Source organism: Lissotriton helveticus, chromosome 9, assembly GCF_964261635.1.
Source record: "Lissotriton helveticus chromosome 9, aLisHel1.1, whole genome shotgun sequence".
NCBI classification, from domain to species: domain Eukaryota; kingdom Metazoa; phylum Chordata; class Amphibia; order Caudata; family Salamandridae; genus Lissotriton; species Lissotriton helveticus.
Window position 1 is genome coordinate 444,564,899 of NC_136070.1, and position 18,719 is coordinate 444,583,617.

At 46.9% G+C, this 18,719-nt stretch overlaps 1 protein-coding gene across 2 annotated transcripts in view; it reads left to right on the top strand.

Annotated features, from left to right (window-relative positions):
- The window catches only part of TDRD9 (tudor domain containing 9), a 2,642,469-nt gene that overhangs the window by 1,872,683 nt on the left and 751,067 nt on the right, over window positions 1–18,719 (top strand). For both annotated transcript variants that reach the window (XM_078660267.1, XM_078660268.1), the window contains one exon: window positions 3,179–3,391. In XM_078660267.1, the coding sequence (XP_078516393.1) occupies window positions 3,179–3,391 (213 nt within the window). The remainder of the gene's footprint in view (window positions 1–3,178; window positions 3,392–18,719) is intronic.

Genomic DNA, 18,719 nt, shown 5'->3' on the forward strand with positions numbered 1-18,719 from the left:
TGAAAACGCCCGTCTCTCTATTTCTCTGCACCTCTGTTGAAACGAAGCTTGCACGAGTGACTGAGTGAAATACTTATCTATTGTTTCCACAACTCTGGAGATACATTTCTTATTCTTGGGAAACAAAGTTGTCATGTTTATGCGGTTTTCAGAAACTAATCCCTTCTTGTGAATTCGAGAAAGTTTCTAGTGACCTCTGAGCTAGCTGGCACTCACTATTAAGTTTAGTATATTCGATAGAGACCTAGTCGACCTCAGTCCTACGTCTAAACTATAGTATATATTATTCCAATGCGCTGAGCCTATTGGGAATATAGGAACTACACTACACCAGTCAACACTGGCCTATTTACAGCGTAGCTGAGTACTCTGACATTAGATATCTTTTTCATTGCTCAGATCTGGACATCTTTTTTTGGTATCTTACCCAGTTATGTTCTAACATTTTAGAATTTCAAACTGCATTTAATCACATCTGGTTTCCTGCCATGCTCCAAATGCCACAAGTATGTGTGCATGGGGTTGAACACAGTCCTTCCATTTGCTGCATGTGCATCATAATATACCACTAAGCCATCAGCAGGAGGGTGGTTAGCTCTTCCTGGCCTGGGTACTTTGAGAGACTCATACAAGTCAGTTAATCAGCACTCCTACACCCCACTTCCTGGTGGATATTGCAATGGGACTTGTTAATAACTGAGGAATCCATATATAGTAGTAGTAGTAGTACCCTTGAAGAAAGATACTTACCTTTTGTAACAGTATTTGTGGTTGAGACTTTATCTCCTCGCAAAACCATTATTTTCCTTCTCCCCATGGGAGCGGGTGCAGTTCAAAATAAGATTCCAAGATATCCAACTTGTCTTACTGTCTGTGTGCTGTAGTTATTCTTTTACAGCTCTCTGTGGAAAAAAGTAAGTAGCCGAGGATAGTGCTCCAGAAATCACTGACCACAGTCTTGCTTCCACTTGTGATACGTCAGAAACAGGGCTTCATATTTTTCTGCATTCCCCAATGAAATTACTGGTTTATAGTTGGGGTTGCTTGAGGTTCTTGTTTCAGTTGGAATATTCCTGGTTGTGAATCGTAGTCATTCTGCAGTTTGCTGTCTAAGTGCCAGTCTAACATTTGAACTTTAGTGTTGTATGGAAAAATATCCCACCATTGGGGTTAGGCCTTCATAAATGTTTAGAAGAATGCGCTAGAGATGGATGGCAGCAGGTCTTCCTCACTACCCTGCCTGTTTGCCTTGTCTGCCATCTTTGACACAGTAAATTTCTAAATTCTAATTATACTTACTTTTATGTCGGGGTGTTTGGCTCAGACATTGGTAAGTCCCAAAACGTATAACAAACAATTGGTCCCTTTTTAGTTTCCCCTACCTCCCTCAGATGTGGTATTCCCCAGGGTTCACTCTTCTCTCTATTCAATATTGATTTACAGCCAATCGTTTTTACATTTTTACACACCAAGTTCTATAACACTCTTACATTACTTAGACTCAGGTAGCAATTTCTCTTTCTTGATTAGTAGCCTAGCTTGTCGGCCTTGAAATTGTTATGACTTTAGATCCCCTTATTACTGTATCAGAATAAGACAGTACTCACTCTTCTGCTCAGGTGAATAACTTTTGGCATCTAACCTCCTTTCATTTCAGTACCTCTCTGCCTGGCCGTAGAAGCGTCTTGAGTTCTATTTTCAATCTGGCCAGTAATTCCTCCCTCAAGTAAAGGATAGTTTTAAGCCTGGGTGGTAAACTCCTCTCTGTTCACGGAATTTGCATAGTTTTTTCCACTCTGCGGAGCTCACAAAGTTCCAAAAAGCTGTAAGTTGGCAACCGCGAGCGAGGAATATCCAAAGCTAGACCACTTCCCAGCAAGATTTCTCAAAGCAGGCAGTCACGGATGGTTTGCGATGAGGAAGCTGCTGCTTGAATAGAACTTCTACTCGAGCAGCAGAAAGAAGCAGCACCCTCTTGCACTGGGCGAGATGTCGTTTATGCTGATTTTACAGCACAGGACAAACATCCGGAATTAAAAATCTGTGTGAACAACGCAAGGTAACCCACTCCGCATCTCTCGCGGAGCTCCAGTGAGCTTGGAGGAGTTTTTTTTGTCACTTTGCAGAATTCCACATAGCGGAACTCCACGAGCTCTGCCCAGGCTTGGGTATTTTATAAACATCGATTTGTTCCTCTCAACTTTCATCTCTCTGTGTGGTGGTGTGGTTAACTCTTGCATAGACTATGCCAATTTTGTGCCTCCACTCCCTTAATATCTTATTAATTGACCACAGAAAATGCCGAATGGGGCATTTTATTAGTTATTAAGTCCATTATAAACATGATCACATCATGGGCGGCAAAAGAGCTCTTCATTGACCTCCATTCTCTTTCTAGCATAAGTGCCGATCCCCAAAAATAAATACTGGTGCACTGCATTTGCTACCATTGGCTCAAATTAAGCACTGCGTTCTCTAAAACGTTGAAACAAGAGACCAGAAATATCCAGCTTTGAAAAACTTTTCTCTTTACACTCTTGGCTTTTGTTCTTTTGTTGGTGTGGAGGTGACCAGCACCAAGAAACAGATAACACTTCGGTGTGCACTATACAAATGATCTTGCTTACTCATTCTCCTCCGTGAGGAAGTTGGGCCTTTTAAATGAAAGGGATTCCTTTCCAGTGGTACTCGCTCGAGCTCCATGGCCAATAGTTTAGCAGATATGCCTTGCAGCAGTAAACTAGTCCGGTACTGATGGTATAACGTTGTATTAGAAAGATTCTGCTGCCATTCTGGTTGGTAGGGTGGAACCTCTTGCGAGTACTCCAGGCCTTAACCATATGATAAGTTGCGGCGTTGAACATAAATAGTCTCAACTCATAGGGAATATAAAAATCTTGAGAGGTCCTGTCTGCATTTATTGAGACAGGTTTGCAGAATAATTAAATATAAACATGTTGAAACATAAATGCATGAAAAGATAGAAATTGCCAATGCAAAGACTCTCTGTGCAGTTTAGTGCGGAATATGTTAAATGTGTGTTGCTAACTTATATAAAAAATTGTTATTAATGCTATTTATATATGGCATATTTTCTCATGAAAACAAAAGTAAGCATATTTCTAATGTAACTGTTAATTCATTTGTTTTATTTTTACTCTTTTCAAATTCTTTTTAGGTAGTAGAAGTTGGTCATTTCTGGGGCTACAGAATTGATGAGAAAAACATGCGAATTCTTAGAAATCTCACCACTGAGATCTCCAACCATCAGCTGATACCTCTTCAAGTTCGCCCCCATCCTGACTTGGTTTGCTTGGCACCCTTTTCTGATTCAGAAAACTTGAGATACTATAGAGCTCAAATCATATTCATATCTGGAGAAAATACTGAGGTATCTTTGATTGAATATTTTGGATGCAGTTTTGTATTAAGACTGAATATTTGACCTTGAAATTACACAGAATTACTGTTTAATAATGAGGGAATCATTTATCTTGAGGGGTTCATTTCTGTTTTGTTGTGTCATGCTTATCTACACGCTATCATTATTCAATCATTCGTCCATGTGTGTTTTGTTGATTTATTTAATTTTCAGTCAACCTTTAATGCGCCCCAATTTCTACCAGCATTGCCTTTTTTTCTCAAAGATATGTTTATTAAAATGTTATCAAGTAGTACAGAGTTAACTGGCGTATGATACATCCAGATATAGTTAGACATTCAAGATGGCTACATAAACAAAAAAGAAACAACCCTTAATCATAGATATGTACCCCCCATCATATCCCAAAGTCCTAGAGGAATAAGTACAGTGTCATCAATATCAAGGACATGAAGTAAGATAGTAGTGATTAGAACTTACTCCTCATCTACCTTGCGTTTACAATAATAATAATCTAATCCCTCCAACAAGGAGGCAACATTTAATGGGAACCAGTCGTAGCCATATTCTTAGAGAACATGTTAAACCAGAAACCCCTCCCCCCTACCCACCCCAACCCAGCCTTGGTGGCGGCTACTCAAATGCATCTTGGGGACAATGCTAGGAGGTCAAAGCAAGTTAAAATTGAAACAGGTGCATGGCTCTGATCGATGGAGGGCAGACGGCGGACGGTAGAGCCTTTCTAAGGAATGCTACTAGCGGACCCCATCTATATTCGAAATTTTATAGTCATCTCTGCAGATATCCGCCATCCTTTCAAGGCTCAATAGTTTCCAGAGTCTGGAATGCCATAACAAGATGGCGGGGGTTTCCTTGTTCTTCCACGCGGCTGCTATGGCTACCTTCGCATCCCCAAAGCATGTCCACATAATGGTCTTGTCAGCTTTAGTTTGGTTTTTGAGGGAGGGATCACGAAGGCCGAGTAGGGTGGCTGTCATGGATGTCGGAATAGGATACCCCAGTATATCTGTAATTTGTGCGAGAACCTCCTCCCAAAAGGGTCGTATCCCTGGGCAGTCTCACCAAATATGCTGAAAGTCGCCCAATAGGCCACAACCTGTCCAACACAGAGCAGATGACTCCGGAAATATATTTTTAATCTTGGTAGGGTAGAGGTACCAGACCATCATTGTTTTCAAGTGAGCCTCCCTTAGTTCTATGGAATGGTTACATTTTGGAATATCTGACCAAAGTCCCGCCCACTCGCTATCCTGAATGTCCCGCTGTAATGTAGTTTCCCACATGCACATGTAAGGAGCTTCAGGTGTGCATAGAGGTGAGAAGATAGTTGTATAAAAAGGAGATCACACCCTTCATATAATCTACCGTTTGTACATAAGTACTAACATTTTGTGAGGGGTCGAGTGGCTTCCTCATAAATGTGGGGTGTAAGCGCACAGTATTTCAATTAAAGATAGTGATAATATTCTGTATGCTCCAGTCCATGATCCCTCTTACAGCTGTCAAAAGTGAGAATATCATGGTTATGGAAAAGGTGTGTCAGTGATCTGCAGCCTCTCTCCCTCCACAGGTCAAAGGGTCCCTCTCGTAAGGCCGGGGGGAAAGGCCAAGTTGAAGTGTATTGGGGTATTTGGTGACGGAAAGGTGGTCCACCGGTCGTTTTGTGATATAGAATCCTGTACCTTAAGGGTGGTCCGGATAGGCGTGCTAATATATACGTTCTCTGGCCTGTCTCTCTTGGGCTTCCATATGTGGTCCTAGATCGACTTCCCTGTCACCTTCCTGTCCATATGGAGCCAATGTTTCTCTGACTCCCTCTTGGCCCACTTGGTCACCACTCGTAACTGCGATGCTTTGTAGTAGAGACCAAAGTCTGGGAGACCTACCCCACCCTCGCCCCGTGGTCTCCGTAAAATGGAGAAGGAGAAGCGAGCACGGCCGCCCTGCCAAATGAACCGCAGTATCATAGATTTTACTCAGGGGAGAAAATCTTTTTCCAATTCTACTGAAAGGGCTTGGAAGAGATGTAATAGTTTAGGAAGTACTGTCATTTTGATTGCATGGATGTGGCCCAGCCAGGAGATAAAAAGCTGTTTCTAGTGGGTGAGATCTGCCTGGAGTTTCAACAGAGAAGGGGGAAAGTTAGCTTTTTAAAGCTCCTTCACACGGGGTGTCAATTGAATTCCCAAGTATTGGAGCGGTCGGGAAGTACATTGAAGCGGGGTGCTCGACCTGAGGCACTCAACCTCAGCTGTAGGGACTGTGAGGTTAAGTATATAAGATGTATTCAAATTTACCTTGAAACCTGATACCGCTTCAGAATGTGTGAGTTCCGCTTGGAGTGCTGGTAAAGAGGTGGCCGTCTGGACTTGTTCCAAAGCGGTCGCTCCCCACGCTTCCTGACTCCAGAACCTAGCGCCTACAGCTGAAGCGCATCAACCTGCTTTCCGCGACTCCTACAGCTGAAGCGCATTGCCCTGCTTTCCGCGACTGGTATCGTAGCCTGTTTTCAACTTATATTATTAGCCCATTCAGCCGGACATAGCGCATAACAACGGAGCGTCGCACTTTCAGCTTTGATAATTAGCGCGACATTGCTGAGACATTTTGCAAGCATACTGGTATATTTGCTGCATATTTGGGGTTTATTATTGTTGGCTGTGCCCCTGTTTCGCTTTCTCTTTCCGACCACCATCTTGTTGTTGTGCTTTCCCCTGGCCCGCCTCTCCTCCCCGCTACCGCCTCCCAGCTGACCCTCCCACGCTCCGCCCCCCTCCACTCTCCATTTAAGACAGATGGACCTACGCGCAGCGTCCACGCGCAGCGGTCGCGCCGAAGGTGCGCCAAAGGTAAGCCCGTCTACGCCCGTCCGCTCCTGGACCGCGCCCAGCGCCAGACCCCCTGGTCCTCGCAAAACCCACACCACCCGCATTACGTATGACGCCGCTACCCTCTCGGCCCTTAACCCCGGACGCTCACCCCAATGCTACGAAGCTGCCCCGGGACGTACCCACGGCTCCTACGCCTGCCACTCCTGCAAATTTACCAGCATCAAGACCCATACCACTTCCACTAACCCCAAACACAGCTCCGACACTAACCACCTGAAGTGCATCCTGCTGAACACCCGCTCGGTCCACAGGCACGCCACCGAACTCTGGGATCTACTCGACACTACATCACCGGACGTCGCCTTCCTTACTGAAACATGGATGAACGCATCATCAACACCCAACATCGCCATAGCCATCCCGGACAATTACAAGATCATCCGAAAAGACCGCACCGTCCAAACAGGAGGAGGCATCGCCATCGTCCATAAGAACACCATCAAATTCACGACCAGCTCCGACGATAACTTCACAACCGCAGAACACCTCCACTTCCAGATCCACACGACCCCAGGACCACACTTAGAGGCACCCTCATCTACAGACCACCAGGAACCCATAAACAATTCAGCAAAGACATCACTGACTTCATCAGTCCACATGCCCTGGCCTCTGAGAACTACATTCTACTAGGAGACATCAACTTCCACCTGGAAAAGAAAAACGACAGCAACACCACCACCCTCCTTGACAACCTGGCCAATCTCGGCCTCAAACAACTTGTTGACACCCCCACCCATGTAGCCGGACACACGCTCGACCCAATCTTCACCTCCAGCAAACACATCTCCTTCGTTCGCACCACAGCTCTCCACTGAACGGACCACAGCTGTGTTCACTTCAGCTACAAAACCACCACAACCTATCCCCCGAAGAAAATGGAACAAAATCACCACCGACCAACTCCTCACATCGCTCAACCAAAACCCACCCGCTTTATCATCGAACCAAAACCAAGCTGCCATCAAATTCAAACAATGGATCACTCACAGCTCTGACGAATTAGCACCCTTGAAAAACCATCACACCACACAAGACAGCAAAAAGGCCCCCTGGTTCAACGATGACCTTAAGATATCCAAGAAGAGATGCCGCATTCTCGAGAAAACATGGAGAAAAAACCCAACCACCGACAACATGACCACCCTCAAGGCAGCCACCCGCAAACACCACCAGCTGATTAGATCCACCAAGAAATCAGCATTCAAGAACCGACTCGACAACAACGCCCACAACAGCAAGGAACTATTCAACATCGTCAAAGAATTCACCAACCCCACCGCAGCCTCAAAGGACATCACTCACTCCCAAGACCTCTGCGATTCGCTGTCCTCCTTCTTCTACAACAAAATTGCCGACATACATAACAGCTTCGAAAACAGTTCCAACGAACAATCCTCTCCACCCCCCTCAGAACCTAAACCGCCCTCTAACAACCTCAGCGCTTGGAACCCAATCACCACTGAAGACACCATCCGCCTAATGAATTCCATCCACTCTGGCTCGCCAACCGACCCATGTCCCCACCACATCTTCAACAAAGCAGACTCCATCATCGCACCCCATCTCCGCGATGTCATCAACTGCTCCTTCAACTCTGCTACCTTCCCAGATAGCTGGAAACATGCCGAAGTCAGCGCCATCCTGAAGAAACCCACAGCAGACCCCTCTGAACTTAAAAATTACCGCCCCATATCCCTCCTCCCATTCCCGGCCAAAGTCATCGAGAAAGCCGTCAATAGCCAACTCGCCGCCTTTCTCGAATCCAACAACTCCCTCGATCCCTCACAATCCGGCTTTCGAGCCAAACACAGCACCGAAACCGCCCTCATCGCAGCAACAGACGACATCCGAACACTACTGGACAACGGAGAAACAGTGGCCCTCATTCTACTCGACCTCTCTGCCGCCTTCGACACTGTCTGTCACAGCACCCTCATACAACGCCTCAGCAACATCGGCATAAAAGGAAAAGCCCTGGACTGGATCATCTCATTCCTTGCCGGGAGAACTCAAAGAGTCCGACTCCCCCCATTCAAATCAGAGGCCACCGAAGTCATCTGCGGTGTACCACAAGGATCATCACTCAGTCCCACCCTCTTCAACGTTTACATGAGTCCACTCGCTTCCATCGCGCGTCAACACAACCTGAACATCATCTCCTACGCAGAAGACACCCAGCTGATCCTTTCCCTCACCAAAGACCCCAACACCGCCAAAACCAACCTTCACGATGGCATGAAAGAAGTAGCCGTATGGATGAAAAACAGCCGCCTAAAACTAAACTCAGACAAAACGGAAGTGCTCATCCTAGGATCATCCCCCTCTGCCTGGGACGACTCATGGTGGCCTTCGGATCTGGGTTCAGCACCCATACCCACAGACCACGCACGTAACCTAGGCTTCATCCTAGACTCCTCTCTCTCGATGACCAGACAAGTCAACGCCGTCTCATCCTCCTGCTTCAACGTACTTCGTATGCTCAAAAAAAATCTTCCATTGGATCCCCACGAGACAAGAAAGACCGTCACCCACGCACTGGTCACGAGCAGACTGGACTACGGAAACACCCTCTACGCCGGAATCACAGCCACATTACAGAAAAAACTCCAACGCATCCAAAACGCATCGGCGAGACTCATTTTGGACATCCCTCGTCAAGATCACATTACCGGCCACCTGAGAAACCTCCACTGGCTTCCCGTCAATAAGAGAATAACATTCCGTCTCCTCACCCACGCGCACAAGGCCCTCTACGAACTAGGACCCGAATGCCTCAACACTCGACTATCCTTCTACACACCCACCCGCCAACTAAGATCCTCCAATCAAGGCCTCGCAGCAGTTCCACGTATCCAAAGATCCACCATGGGAGGCAGATCCTTCTCCTACTTGGCTGCCAAAACCTGGAACTCACTCCCCACTCACCTCCGCCTTACACAGAACCACATCTCCTTCAGAAAAGAACTCAAAACCTGGCTATTCGATAAATAATGTACCCTCTCCCCAAGCGCCTTGAGACCCTCTGGGTGAGTAATGCGCTATATAAATCCTTGAACTTGAACTTGAACTGGCCGGGTCTGTGAGGGACAGGAGGACGTCTTCCGCAAAAAGTGATATTTCATGTTCTTCTCCACTAAAGGGTATGCCCTTAACCTCGGGAGAAGTGCAGATAGCCATAGCGAGTGGCTCTATACTGAGCGCAAACAGAAGGTGACAAAGGACACCCCTGGCGAGTGCTCCTGGTCAAGGAGAAGGGGGTAAACATTATCCCATTCACCTGTACTCTGGAGCGTGGTTGGACGTACTTGGCCCGGATCATTGTAATGAATTTGTCAGCAAAGCCGAAGGACTTGAGTGCACTAAAAAGAAATGTCCAATCCACCCTATCGAATGCCTTCTCTGCATCCAGTCCCACCAACACAGCCGGAATATGTTTCTTGTTGGCTTTTTCGATTAGGTGAACAATACGTCTGGTGTTGTCATGAGTCTGGCGGCCTTTGATAAAGCCAGACTGGTCTGGGTGAATGAGAATCGGCATGAGGTCGTTCAGTCGGGCTGCAAGGATAGCTGGGTATAATTTCGCATCCAAACTGAGGAGGGCAATGGGGCGGTACGAAGCGCATAATGGCGGGTCTTTCCCCGGTTTCGGAATCACTGTGATCGCAGCTTCTGCCATCGAGGGAGTGACTGCACCTGCCTCTGCCATGGCATTAAAAAGGCGGGTGAGATGGGGAACGAGATCAGGAGCGAAGGTTTTATAGAAGACCCGTCCGGGCCTGGTGCTTTCTGTGGTTTGAGGGATTTGATAGCTATGGCTACTTCTTCGGTTGTTATAGGAGCAGTGAGTCTGTCGTTCCAATCTCGGGGGACCTGGGGAAGGTGCTGTGACTTTAAGTAATTACATTGTGCCTCTGTCTCGTGGCTCCCCCGTTTACAAATGGCCATAAAAATTGCCAAATGCATCGGCCTTTCCGTGTCCTTGTGTGTCAGTTCTCCCCGTTCACGTTTTATGCCTCCTATGTATTCTCTCTCTCGCTTTTCTTTAGCTGTCGAGCTAGATGTCTACCTATCTTGTTTCCTTGGGTATAGGAGAGTTGCCGTAGTTTCAGGAGAGTGTGCTCTGCTCTGTTATATATGGCCCGAGTTTTCCCCTCAGCGCTGTGAGTGTGCGGAGAGTTGATCTAGTGGGCTTGTTTTTCTGGTTCTTTCTGTCGTGGATAACTCAGCCTCCAGGTCAATGCGCTCCTGGACGCGGTATTTGTTTAGCTGAGAGTTAAGACCTATGCACATGCCTCTAAAAACTGCCTTGAAGTCGTCCCAGTTATTAAACAGAGAGGTGGCTTCGGGTAAATTCCTGGTGAAGAAATCTGTGATCGGGTCTCTTAATTCCGAGCATAATACTCTGTCCCTTGTGAGGGAGGCCGGAAAATACCATTTGGGAGATACGGACGGCAAAGTGCCCCATGATAAACAGATCGAGATGAGACTGTGGTCTGACACTGAAAGTGGTCTGAAACTGAAAGTGGGAAGATCTTGGCCTCACCTAGAGCCCCCATTAGACTTTGGCTAATGAAGATATGATCAAGGCGGGCATATGTGCGGTGCACATGTGAGTAGAAGGTATAATCATGTGTCTGAGGGTATAGGGTCAGCCAGGTGTCTTGAAAGCCCATGTCGTGCATCTGCTGTTTAACCTCTGTGGGAAAGACACTAGTCTCCTGACAATGGGGGTGTGTGCTATCTATGCCTGCCTGCCATACGAGGTTAAAATCTCCCATAAGGAGTGTTGTTTCCTCCACAAAGTCCTAAATCTTCCCCAAGAGCCCCCGAAGGAAAGTTGCCTGACCTGTGTCTGGTGCGTATGCCGAAATGAAGGTGCACAATTTACCTTTCAGAACCCGTTTCACCATTATCCACCGACCTTCCTTGTCTGATTTGGTATCTGTGGGTTGAAATTTCATGGAAGTATGAAAGAGGATCGCAGTCCCCCTATGTTTGGTAAGTGCAGAGGCTCTGTAAATTAATGGGTAGGTTTTGTGGCGGAGGCGCGACTTTTCCGCCCGTCGCAGGTGCGTCTCCTGCAGAGCTATTATGTCTAGGTGATGGTCAGAGCTATATTTCCATACCTTTTGCCTTTTTTGAGGCGAGTTAACGCCTTTGGCATTCCAAGATCCCACCGTTATTACCATCGCAACTGTGTCGCCTCTTTCGCTAGAAGAATCCCTGTGTCAGCCTCCTGCGAACTACAAGATATTACCTACTGCAAGGACACCAATCTGAACCTGATGCATAATACCCAGCCTAAGCGCCACAGTTGTGGAACTCTCTGCCGCTCACTTTGCGGGGAGCTACCAGCCTACTTGCCTTTAGAAAAGGCCTTAAAACCTGGCTGTTTACCCAGTAGCCCGCTTTTTGTGTGCCCGCTTGGCCTCTGTCTTTTTTTCATTTTAACTGTGCTATGTTATTAGGATGCAGCCCTCCTTACTAAAAGCGCCGGGACACTCTTTTTGAGTAGCCGTGCGCTATACAAAAGATTAAATAACATAACATAACATAACTAAGCCAAGCGTAATTGCATGAAGGAATGTTAAAAATAAAAAAGTCACCACCAGACTCCCCCCTCCCCCCCCTCAAACCCCAACCCCCAAACTCTGAACATAATCAAACAAAATAATGTCCCAAATGTCAGATCGATGGAAGGCCTCCGACTGCAGGTTAAAAAAACCCGCGTGGGTGGGAAGGAGGTACAGTAGGACTGAGGTCCCGGCCCGCCCCCGGACCTGGTAAGAAACTACTGTCACCCCTTCTGCACCTCCTGATGACTGCGTCAAGACCAGATGATCAGGTCTCGCCTGTTGGAACGGACGGAGTGACAAAGATGTATGTAACTGAACCGAGCCTCATAACTCGATGTAACGGATATTACGTCATCTCACTGTGTGTGATTCTCGAGGGGCCTGTTCATGTGCCCCCTGGTGGTGGTGATGATCAGCTGATGACAACGTTGGAAGTCTAACAAGTCTATTTGTCTATGCACGTATCTCAGGTGCAACACAAAGCAAACAGTTGCAGGGTCGGCTGAGGAGTCCAGGCTTCCTTTCGGTAGCTGCACCCCCAAGTACAGGTCTGAATCTTCTCTCTTCCATCGTCCCCCAGGTAAAAATGTGTCCGCTGTAGGAGCAGAGTCTAGATTATTTGTGGCGTCCTTAGGAGCTTGAGGACCATTGTGAGGTGGGGGAGTTGGTAGACTGTTCGGCCCGTGCACTGCTCTGTGGTTGGTCAGTGTGGTAATGAAAGATCCAGTAAGTCTAGTCCCTTCTTCAGATCCCACACATGTCTCTGTTTGTTAAGATATTCAAAGTGTAAGCTGAAGGGATAGGTCCATCGGTAACGCACTTTATCCTGGCGAAGCTTGGAGGTGATGGGCCGAACCTGTTGTCTCCTGATCAGTGTTGCTGGAGCCAAGTCCTGATATATGGAGCAAGACTAACCTTGGAAGGTCACCACGTCCTTCTTACATGCTGCCAGAAGTACAGCCTCTTTCAAAGGAGTGGAACTTAGCAAGAACATCCCGTGGTCGTTGTCGTCCTCCCGTCGCTAGATTTCCAACCCGGTGCACTTCCTAGAGTTTGATTTTGAGTGTCTGTGGGCTGAGGACCTCTTCAAATAAGCCCTCCACGAAAGCCTCCAGGTCTGGTCCCTCTGCTCCTTCTTTAAGGTCTTGAATCTGTATGTTGTCGCGTTGTGCTCTGTTTTCCAAGTCCTCCGCCTTCAACTGAGTTTGACGGAGCTGCTCCTGGAGAGTGAGGACTGTCTCATGCAGGTCAGAGGAGCGCCTTTCCATTTCTTGTGTATGTGTTTCCAAGTCGAGCACTCTGGTACCCCCTGAGTCTACGTCGTGTTAAAGATCCGCCATCCGCATGGTAAGGTCAGGCTTTACCTGGTCTATTGAAGTTTGAATGTCTTGACTCAGTTCTTTGCACACTTCGAGACTTTAAAATGGAAGTGAGGACATTAAATCTTCCTTGGTAAGAGCCATAGTGGACGTCTCTTCGTTTCGATCTGAAGGCTGATGTTTGTTAGCTGGCGGAAAGAAGTTTGAGACCTTATTCGCTGCTTTAGTTAGTGTCTTCGGCGGAATAGAAGCTGGACCCATCCGCTGGTACAACTGTTGCATGGAAGTGTTGAGGGAGAGGTCTGGAGTGATCTTGCGTCTCGAGGGCACACCGCCGTCACAATTAGTCAAGTGTTATTGGCTTCCATTCTTCTCAAAGTGATTATAATTAAAAGATAGCAGACGGCAGACTGTGTGTGGTGAAGATCCGTCACCGGTTACTCAGATCAGGGAACCACAGGAGCTGAAAGGCTGCTGGCAGCGCAGACCATAGACAACAATATTTCAGTTTGCAGAGGAAACCCTCCTCACATCCATAGCCGGCATTCTCGGAGCTAGTGCTCGCCCTGGGGGATCCCTATGCAGCCACTGATCTTCAGCTGTCTCAAGTGTCCCCGTCTACCGCTGGTGAACAGTGGAGGGGGCATTGGGTAATGTATGCGGCGCTGTGGTGGCTCTATCCGAATGTGTGCAGTTTCTAGAAATGGCGCCTGGCTTCTGTCTCTTAAGTCCTTCTCTTTATTTTGATCCTTGCCCAACAGTGCTCTGCTTTGGGCACTCTTAAAGTGTACCTTTTGGCCTTGTCTGCCTTCTTGAGGCTGCCAGACCAACCCTCTTTATTTAGATCCCCTATTGTAAACAGATTGCTTAAGGGGCTTGTGCATATGTTCCCACCGGACACATTCATCATGCCTCATTGGGACATTTAAATTTGGTTCTCCCCTTGCAGATGTGCGCTCCTTTCAAACCTCTGCGCAACAGCCGCCACTGGTGTTCTTTCCATCAAAACAGCTTTTTTAGAGGCAATAACTTCTGCCATGAGGTTGAACAAATTACAGGCTCTGTCATCCAAGTCTCCTTACTTGACCATTTTTCCTGATATGTTGCTGCTGCGCACTAGAGCATCTTTCTTACCGAAAGTGGTAACACCATTCCAAGTTGGGAAGTCAGTCACCTTGCCCACTTTCTATGCTAATCCACACCACCCTCTAAAGGAGAGTAGCGACTCCTGCATCAGGAGCCAAAAAGAGGGTTGTTGTTCTACCTTGACCTCACTAAAAAGTGTTCCAGGTGGACGCTCAAATCTTCGTGGTCTACGGTCATTGATAAAAGAAAGGTCATGAGGTGCAGAAGTAGACTATTTCGCAATGGGTAGTCCTCTGCATCAAACTTTGCTACGCTCTGGCCAAGAAACAGCCTACCGAAGGCTTAAGAGCTCATTCCACCAGAGCTAAGGCTACAACTACGGCGTTGCAACATGGTGTTCCAGTCCTTGACATTTGTCAGGCAGCAACATGGGCATCACTGCATATGTTTATTAAGCACTACTACCTGCACAGTCAAGTCCGCAGGGACGGCTTTTTTGGGTGCCTTGTCCTGCAGGACTTCCTGGTCTAAACTTGCCCCTCCTCCGGGAATGGTATTGCGTGGGTATCTATTCTAAGGTAAGGAATCTGCAGCTAGATGTGTGTAGCAGATGTTCAAGTTACTTACCTTTGGTAACGCCTTATCTGGTAGAGACATAATCTAGAGGAAGATTCCTTACCTTACCCACCTATCCTACCCACCTTGCGGATGTTGTATTTAGGGTCAGGGCTGATCCCTTTCAGGGTCCCAATTGTTCTAAACACCCTACTTTCAGTGCACTTCATGGTTCTGCGCTCCTGGCGTGGAAAGTGGTGAAAAGTAACTGATGTCAGCGTGCAGTGATGTCAACTATATAGGTACACGGATATCACTTTTGGCGTGGATGCCAATGTCACGTCACGTCACATGGAATCCACCTACCAGCACACAAGGGTATTGCTCGAACAAATGTCTTCCGGATCCAGCTTGGGAAATTGTAGGGTAAGGAATCTGCGACTAGATTATGTCTCTACTAGCTAATGTGTTACCACAGGTAAGTAACTTGTCCTTTCACATCTTGCTCCTGCTGGTTGACCGACAGGTGATCAACATACACATGGATATCTGTGAGGAAATGGGGTGTATTATATGGTGTGGTTGTGCAACCTCACTGTGTAATTGTAGGAAAGCAGATCAATGTACGAGCCTGGCTTAGTATATATTGCACACTTCTAAAAGTGATGCACCTTGCAATAATCCAGACAACCCTTATGCTGATTTAAGTGGTCTTTGATAATGATAGAAAGCTCTCAAAGTGGTAGCTGTGGAGAGCAGCTTTCAGGCTTACCTTGAAGGAGTGTAAAGCAGCTTGTTTTACCAACATTAATCAATAGTGTACGTTAAATTAAAAAGAACCATGCAGTGTTTATATAAAAATGTCTGTTTATTACACAACACAATCGCTAACATATTGAAATATCTCCTACCCGGAGATATCAACACAATGCACAAGTATACTTTGAAATAATTGTGTAAGTATGTGTGCTACTGTGCCTGGGAGGGTACAAAAATGTCAGGGGAGGTCTAGCTCAACCTGTATGAATTCAAACTCCTTGAACACTTACATAGGGACCTCCATCTCTAGCAAGAGGGAGAACTCCTTGGAAATTGAATATTATCTGCTCAAGCTTGAGAGAGACAAGCTCAGAATCAAGAATGAACATTTGGCCCTAGATAAGGAGACCCTAGATGTTAAGAGGGCTTAGGATGGATTTAGGATCCCATTATTAGTGCACCACTAGTGAACCTAGAGTTAGGAAGCATTCCTTTGACACTAGGAACTTGAGCAGGATAGTCCCTCCTTACCATAGAGGGCCTATAAAGTTCAGAAGGTTCCTCGAGGGCAGTGGACAGCTTTTTGTGTGGTTCTTCTTTACTAACAAAGGTAGAGACAAACTGTTGATTGTAAAGAAAGACGATGCAGACAATTACGAAGTCTTGAAGAGTGCCCTCATAGATTGGTTTGGTTTGACCACTGAGCAATACAGGGTTACGTTTAGGAAGACACAGAATGCACACACTCAAGATTGGGTAGATTTTGTAGACAGTGTTAAGGCTGTAGAAGGCTGGCTTCATGGAAGTAATGTGCATTATTTTGAAGGACTGTACAATGTACTAGTGGGGGAACATATCTTTAATAATTGTCCAAATCAGCAACTGCACCAGTACCTGGTAGACTCAGATCTGACCTTTCCCCAAGAATTTGGAAAGAGGCAAACAAATGGGTTTGTACCAGGGTGAAACACAAGTTTCATGGTGGTGGTGACCATAAGATTCTTCTAAGGCACAAGAGAAATGTGCGGAGAAAGCTCAAGACAAGAAAGAGTCTTATGAAGGGCACCAAAAATCATCTTCTCGGAGGTGGGTGCCAATCCTTTTCCTCTAACAGGAAACCTTAGTGCTATTTGTCTAAAGAAAAAGACCATAGGGCAAAGTATGCCAATTGCTCGAAGTCTAGCACAAGGGGTACAGCTACTACTTCACCTAAGACTCCTAGTGCCCCTAGCAATAGCACTGGTAGTAGTAGTGCCCCCAAGAGTTTTGTTGGGTTAACCTTGGGTACTGAAGTGGGTTCTGGCCTAGTCAGGATACCCACTCAGGCTGTTTTAGTCTGTGATGGTGACATGAAGCTTGCCACCCTATTTGTAAGTCCCACTAACTTGGGGAAATACAGACAATAGCCCCTCATCAGTGTCAGGAAGCTGTAGCTTACAGGTACATGGGGGCCAGTGTCACTGTGGTGACTGAGAAACTTTTATCTCCTGCGCAAATCCTACTTGAACTGATTTACCAAGGACCAATGTTAGCGATTTCAGGACAGATCATTCCATGGCAGTTGATAATTTCAGCTAGGGAGGGGTAACTGGCCCAACGTTGCGGTATCCCCAGACCTACCTGTGGACTGTCTACTGGGTAATGATTTGGAAACTTCAGCCTGGTCTGAAGTGAAGTTCTGGACGCATGTAGAAATTATGGGAATTTCAGCCAGTGGCTTTGCAGTCACTAGGGCTCAGGCAAGAAATTATGGACTGAGGGAGCCGAGGACCCTGAAAGAATGAAAACAGCTTGCTTCAAGAGAAGGAGCAGGAAGGGTAAGGATTTGCCTTCTTCTCAGACTCCCAGTGAGAATCTGCCTCCTGAGGGAGATGATCTCAGTACCTGTGAAGGAATTTTTGCAGAGGAGCTTTGGCCCGACAAGGCAGAGCTGCTGGGAGCTGGGGGACCTTACAGAGATGACTAATGCTTGCCCCTCTTGAAAAACTCAGATCACAAGCTGCTGCTGAGGATGCAGGGAATGTCAGTGAGTCCCATAGGACTTATTGGGAAGATGAGCTCCTGTTTTCTGAAAGTAGAGACCCAAAGCCTGGTGCCACTAGGAGGCTGGTCATACCTCAGAAATGTATGGGTTTTCTATTAACCCTAGTACATGACATTCCCCTTGCAGGACATCTTGGACAAAACAAGACTTGGGACAGGCTTGTCCAACACTTTCGCTAATCCCTTGATGACACCAAGGAGTTGTGTTGCTCTTATGTCACCTGCCAAGCCAGTGGTAAGTCAAGTGGCATACATAGGCCCCCTTAATCCCACGACTAGTATTTGTGGTTCCCTATGAGAGGGTAGGGATAGACATTGTAGGTCCCTTAAACTCCTCCAACAGCATCTGGACACAGTTATATCCTAGTGGTGGTGAGCATGCCACTAGATATCCTGAGGTTATTCCCCCTAGGACCACCATAGCTCCTGTGGTAGCCAGGGCCCCCCTGGGATTATTTTCCAGAGTTGGGTTCCCTAAGGAGGCATTGTCAGACAGAGGTACTACCTTCATGTCTAGGTACATCACTGCTATATGGAAAGAGTGTAGTGTTAACTATGAGTTTACCCCACCCTACCATCCACAGAGCAGTGGGCTTGTTGAAAGGTTCAACAAGACCCTAAAAGATATGATCATGGGACTCCCAGAAAAGCTGAGGCGAAAATGGGAAGTCTTGCAACTGTGCCTTCTCTTTGCCTACAGAGAGGTTCCTCAGAAGGGGTGGGCTACAGCCCATTTGAACATATGTTTGGGCATTCAGTTAGGGTCCCTTGTGTCTGGTTATGGAGGCATGGGAGCGACCTCTCAAACCCCCTAAACTGGACATAGTTGACTATGAACTGGGCCTGCGCTCGTACACGAAGAAGGCCAGCAAAATCCTTGAGGCCAGCCAGGAGCTTCAGAAAGTTTAGCTTGACCAAAAGACTATACTCACTGTTTACCAGCCAGGACAGAGAGTGTGGGTATTGGAGCCTTTGGCCCCAGCAGCTCTACAGGACAAGTGGAGTGGCCCCCTCACCATACTTGAGAAGAAAGGTGAGATCACCTTCTTATTTGACCGAGGTACTCTAAAACTTCCTCACAGGG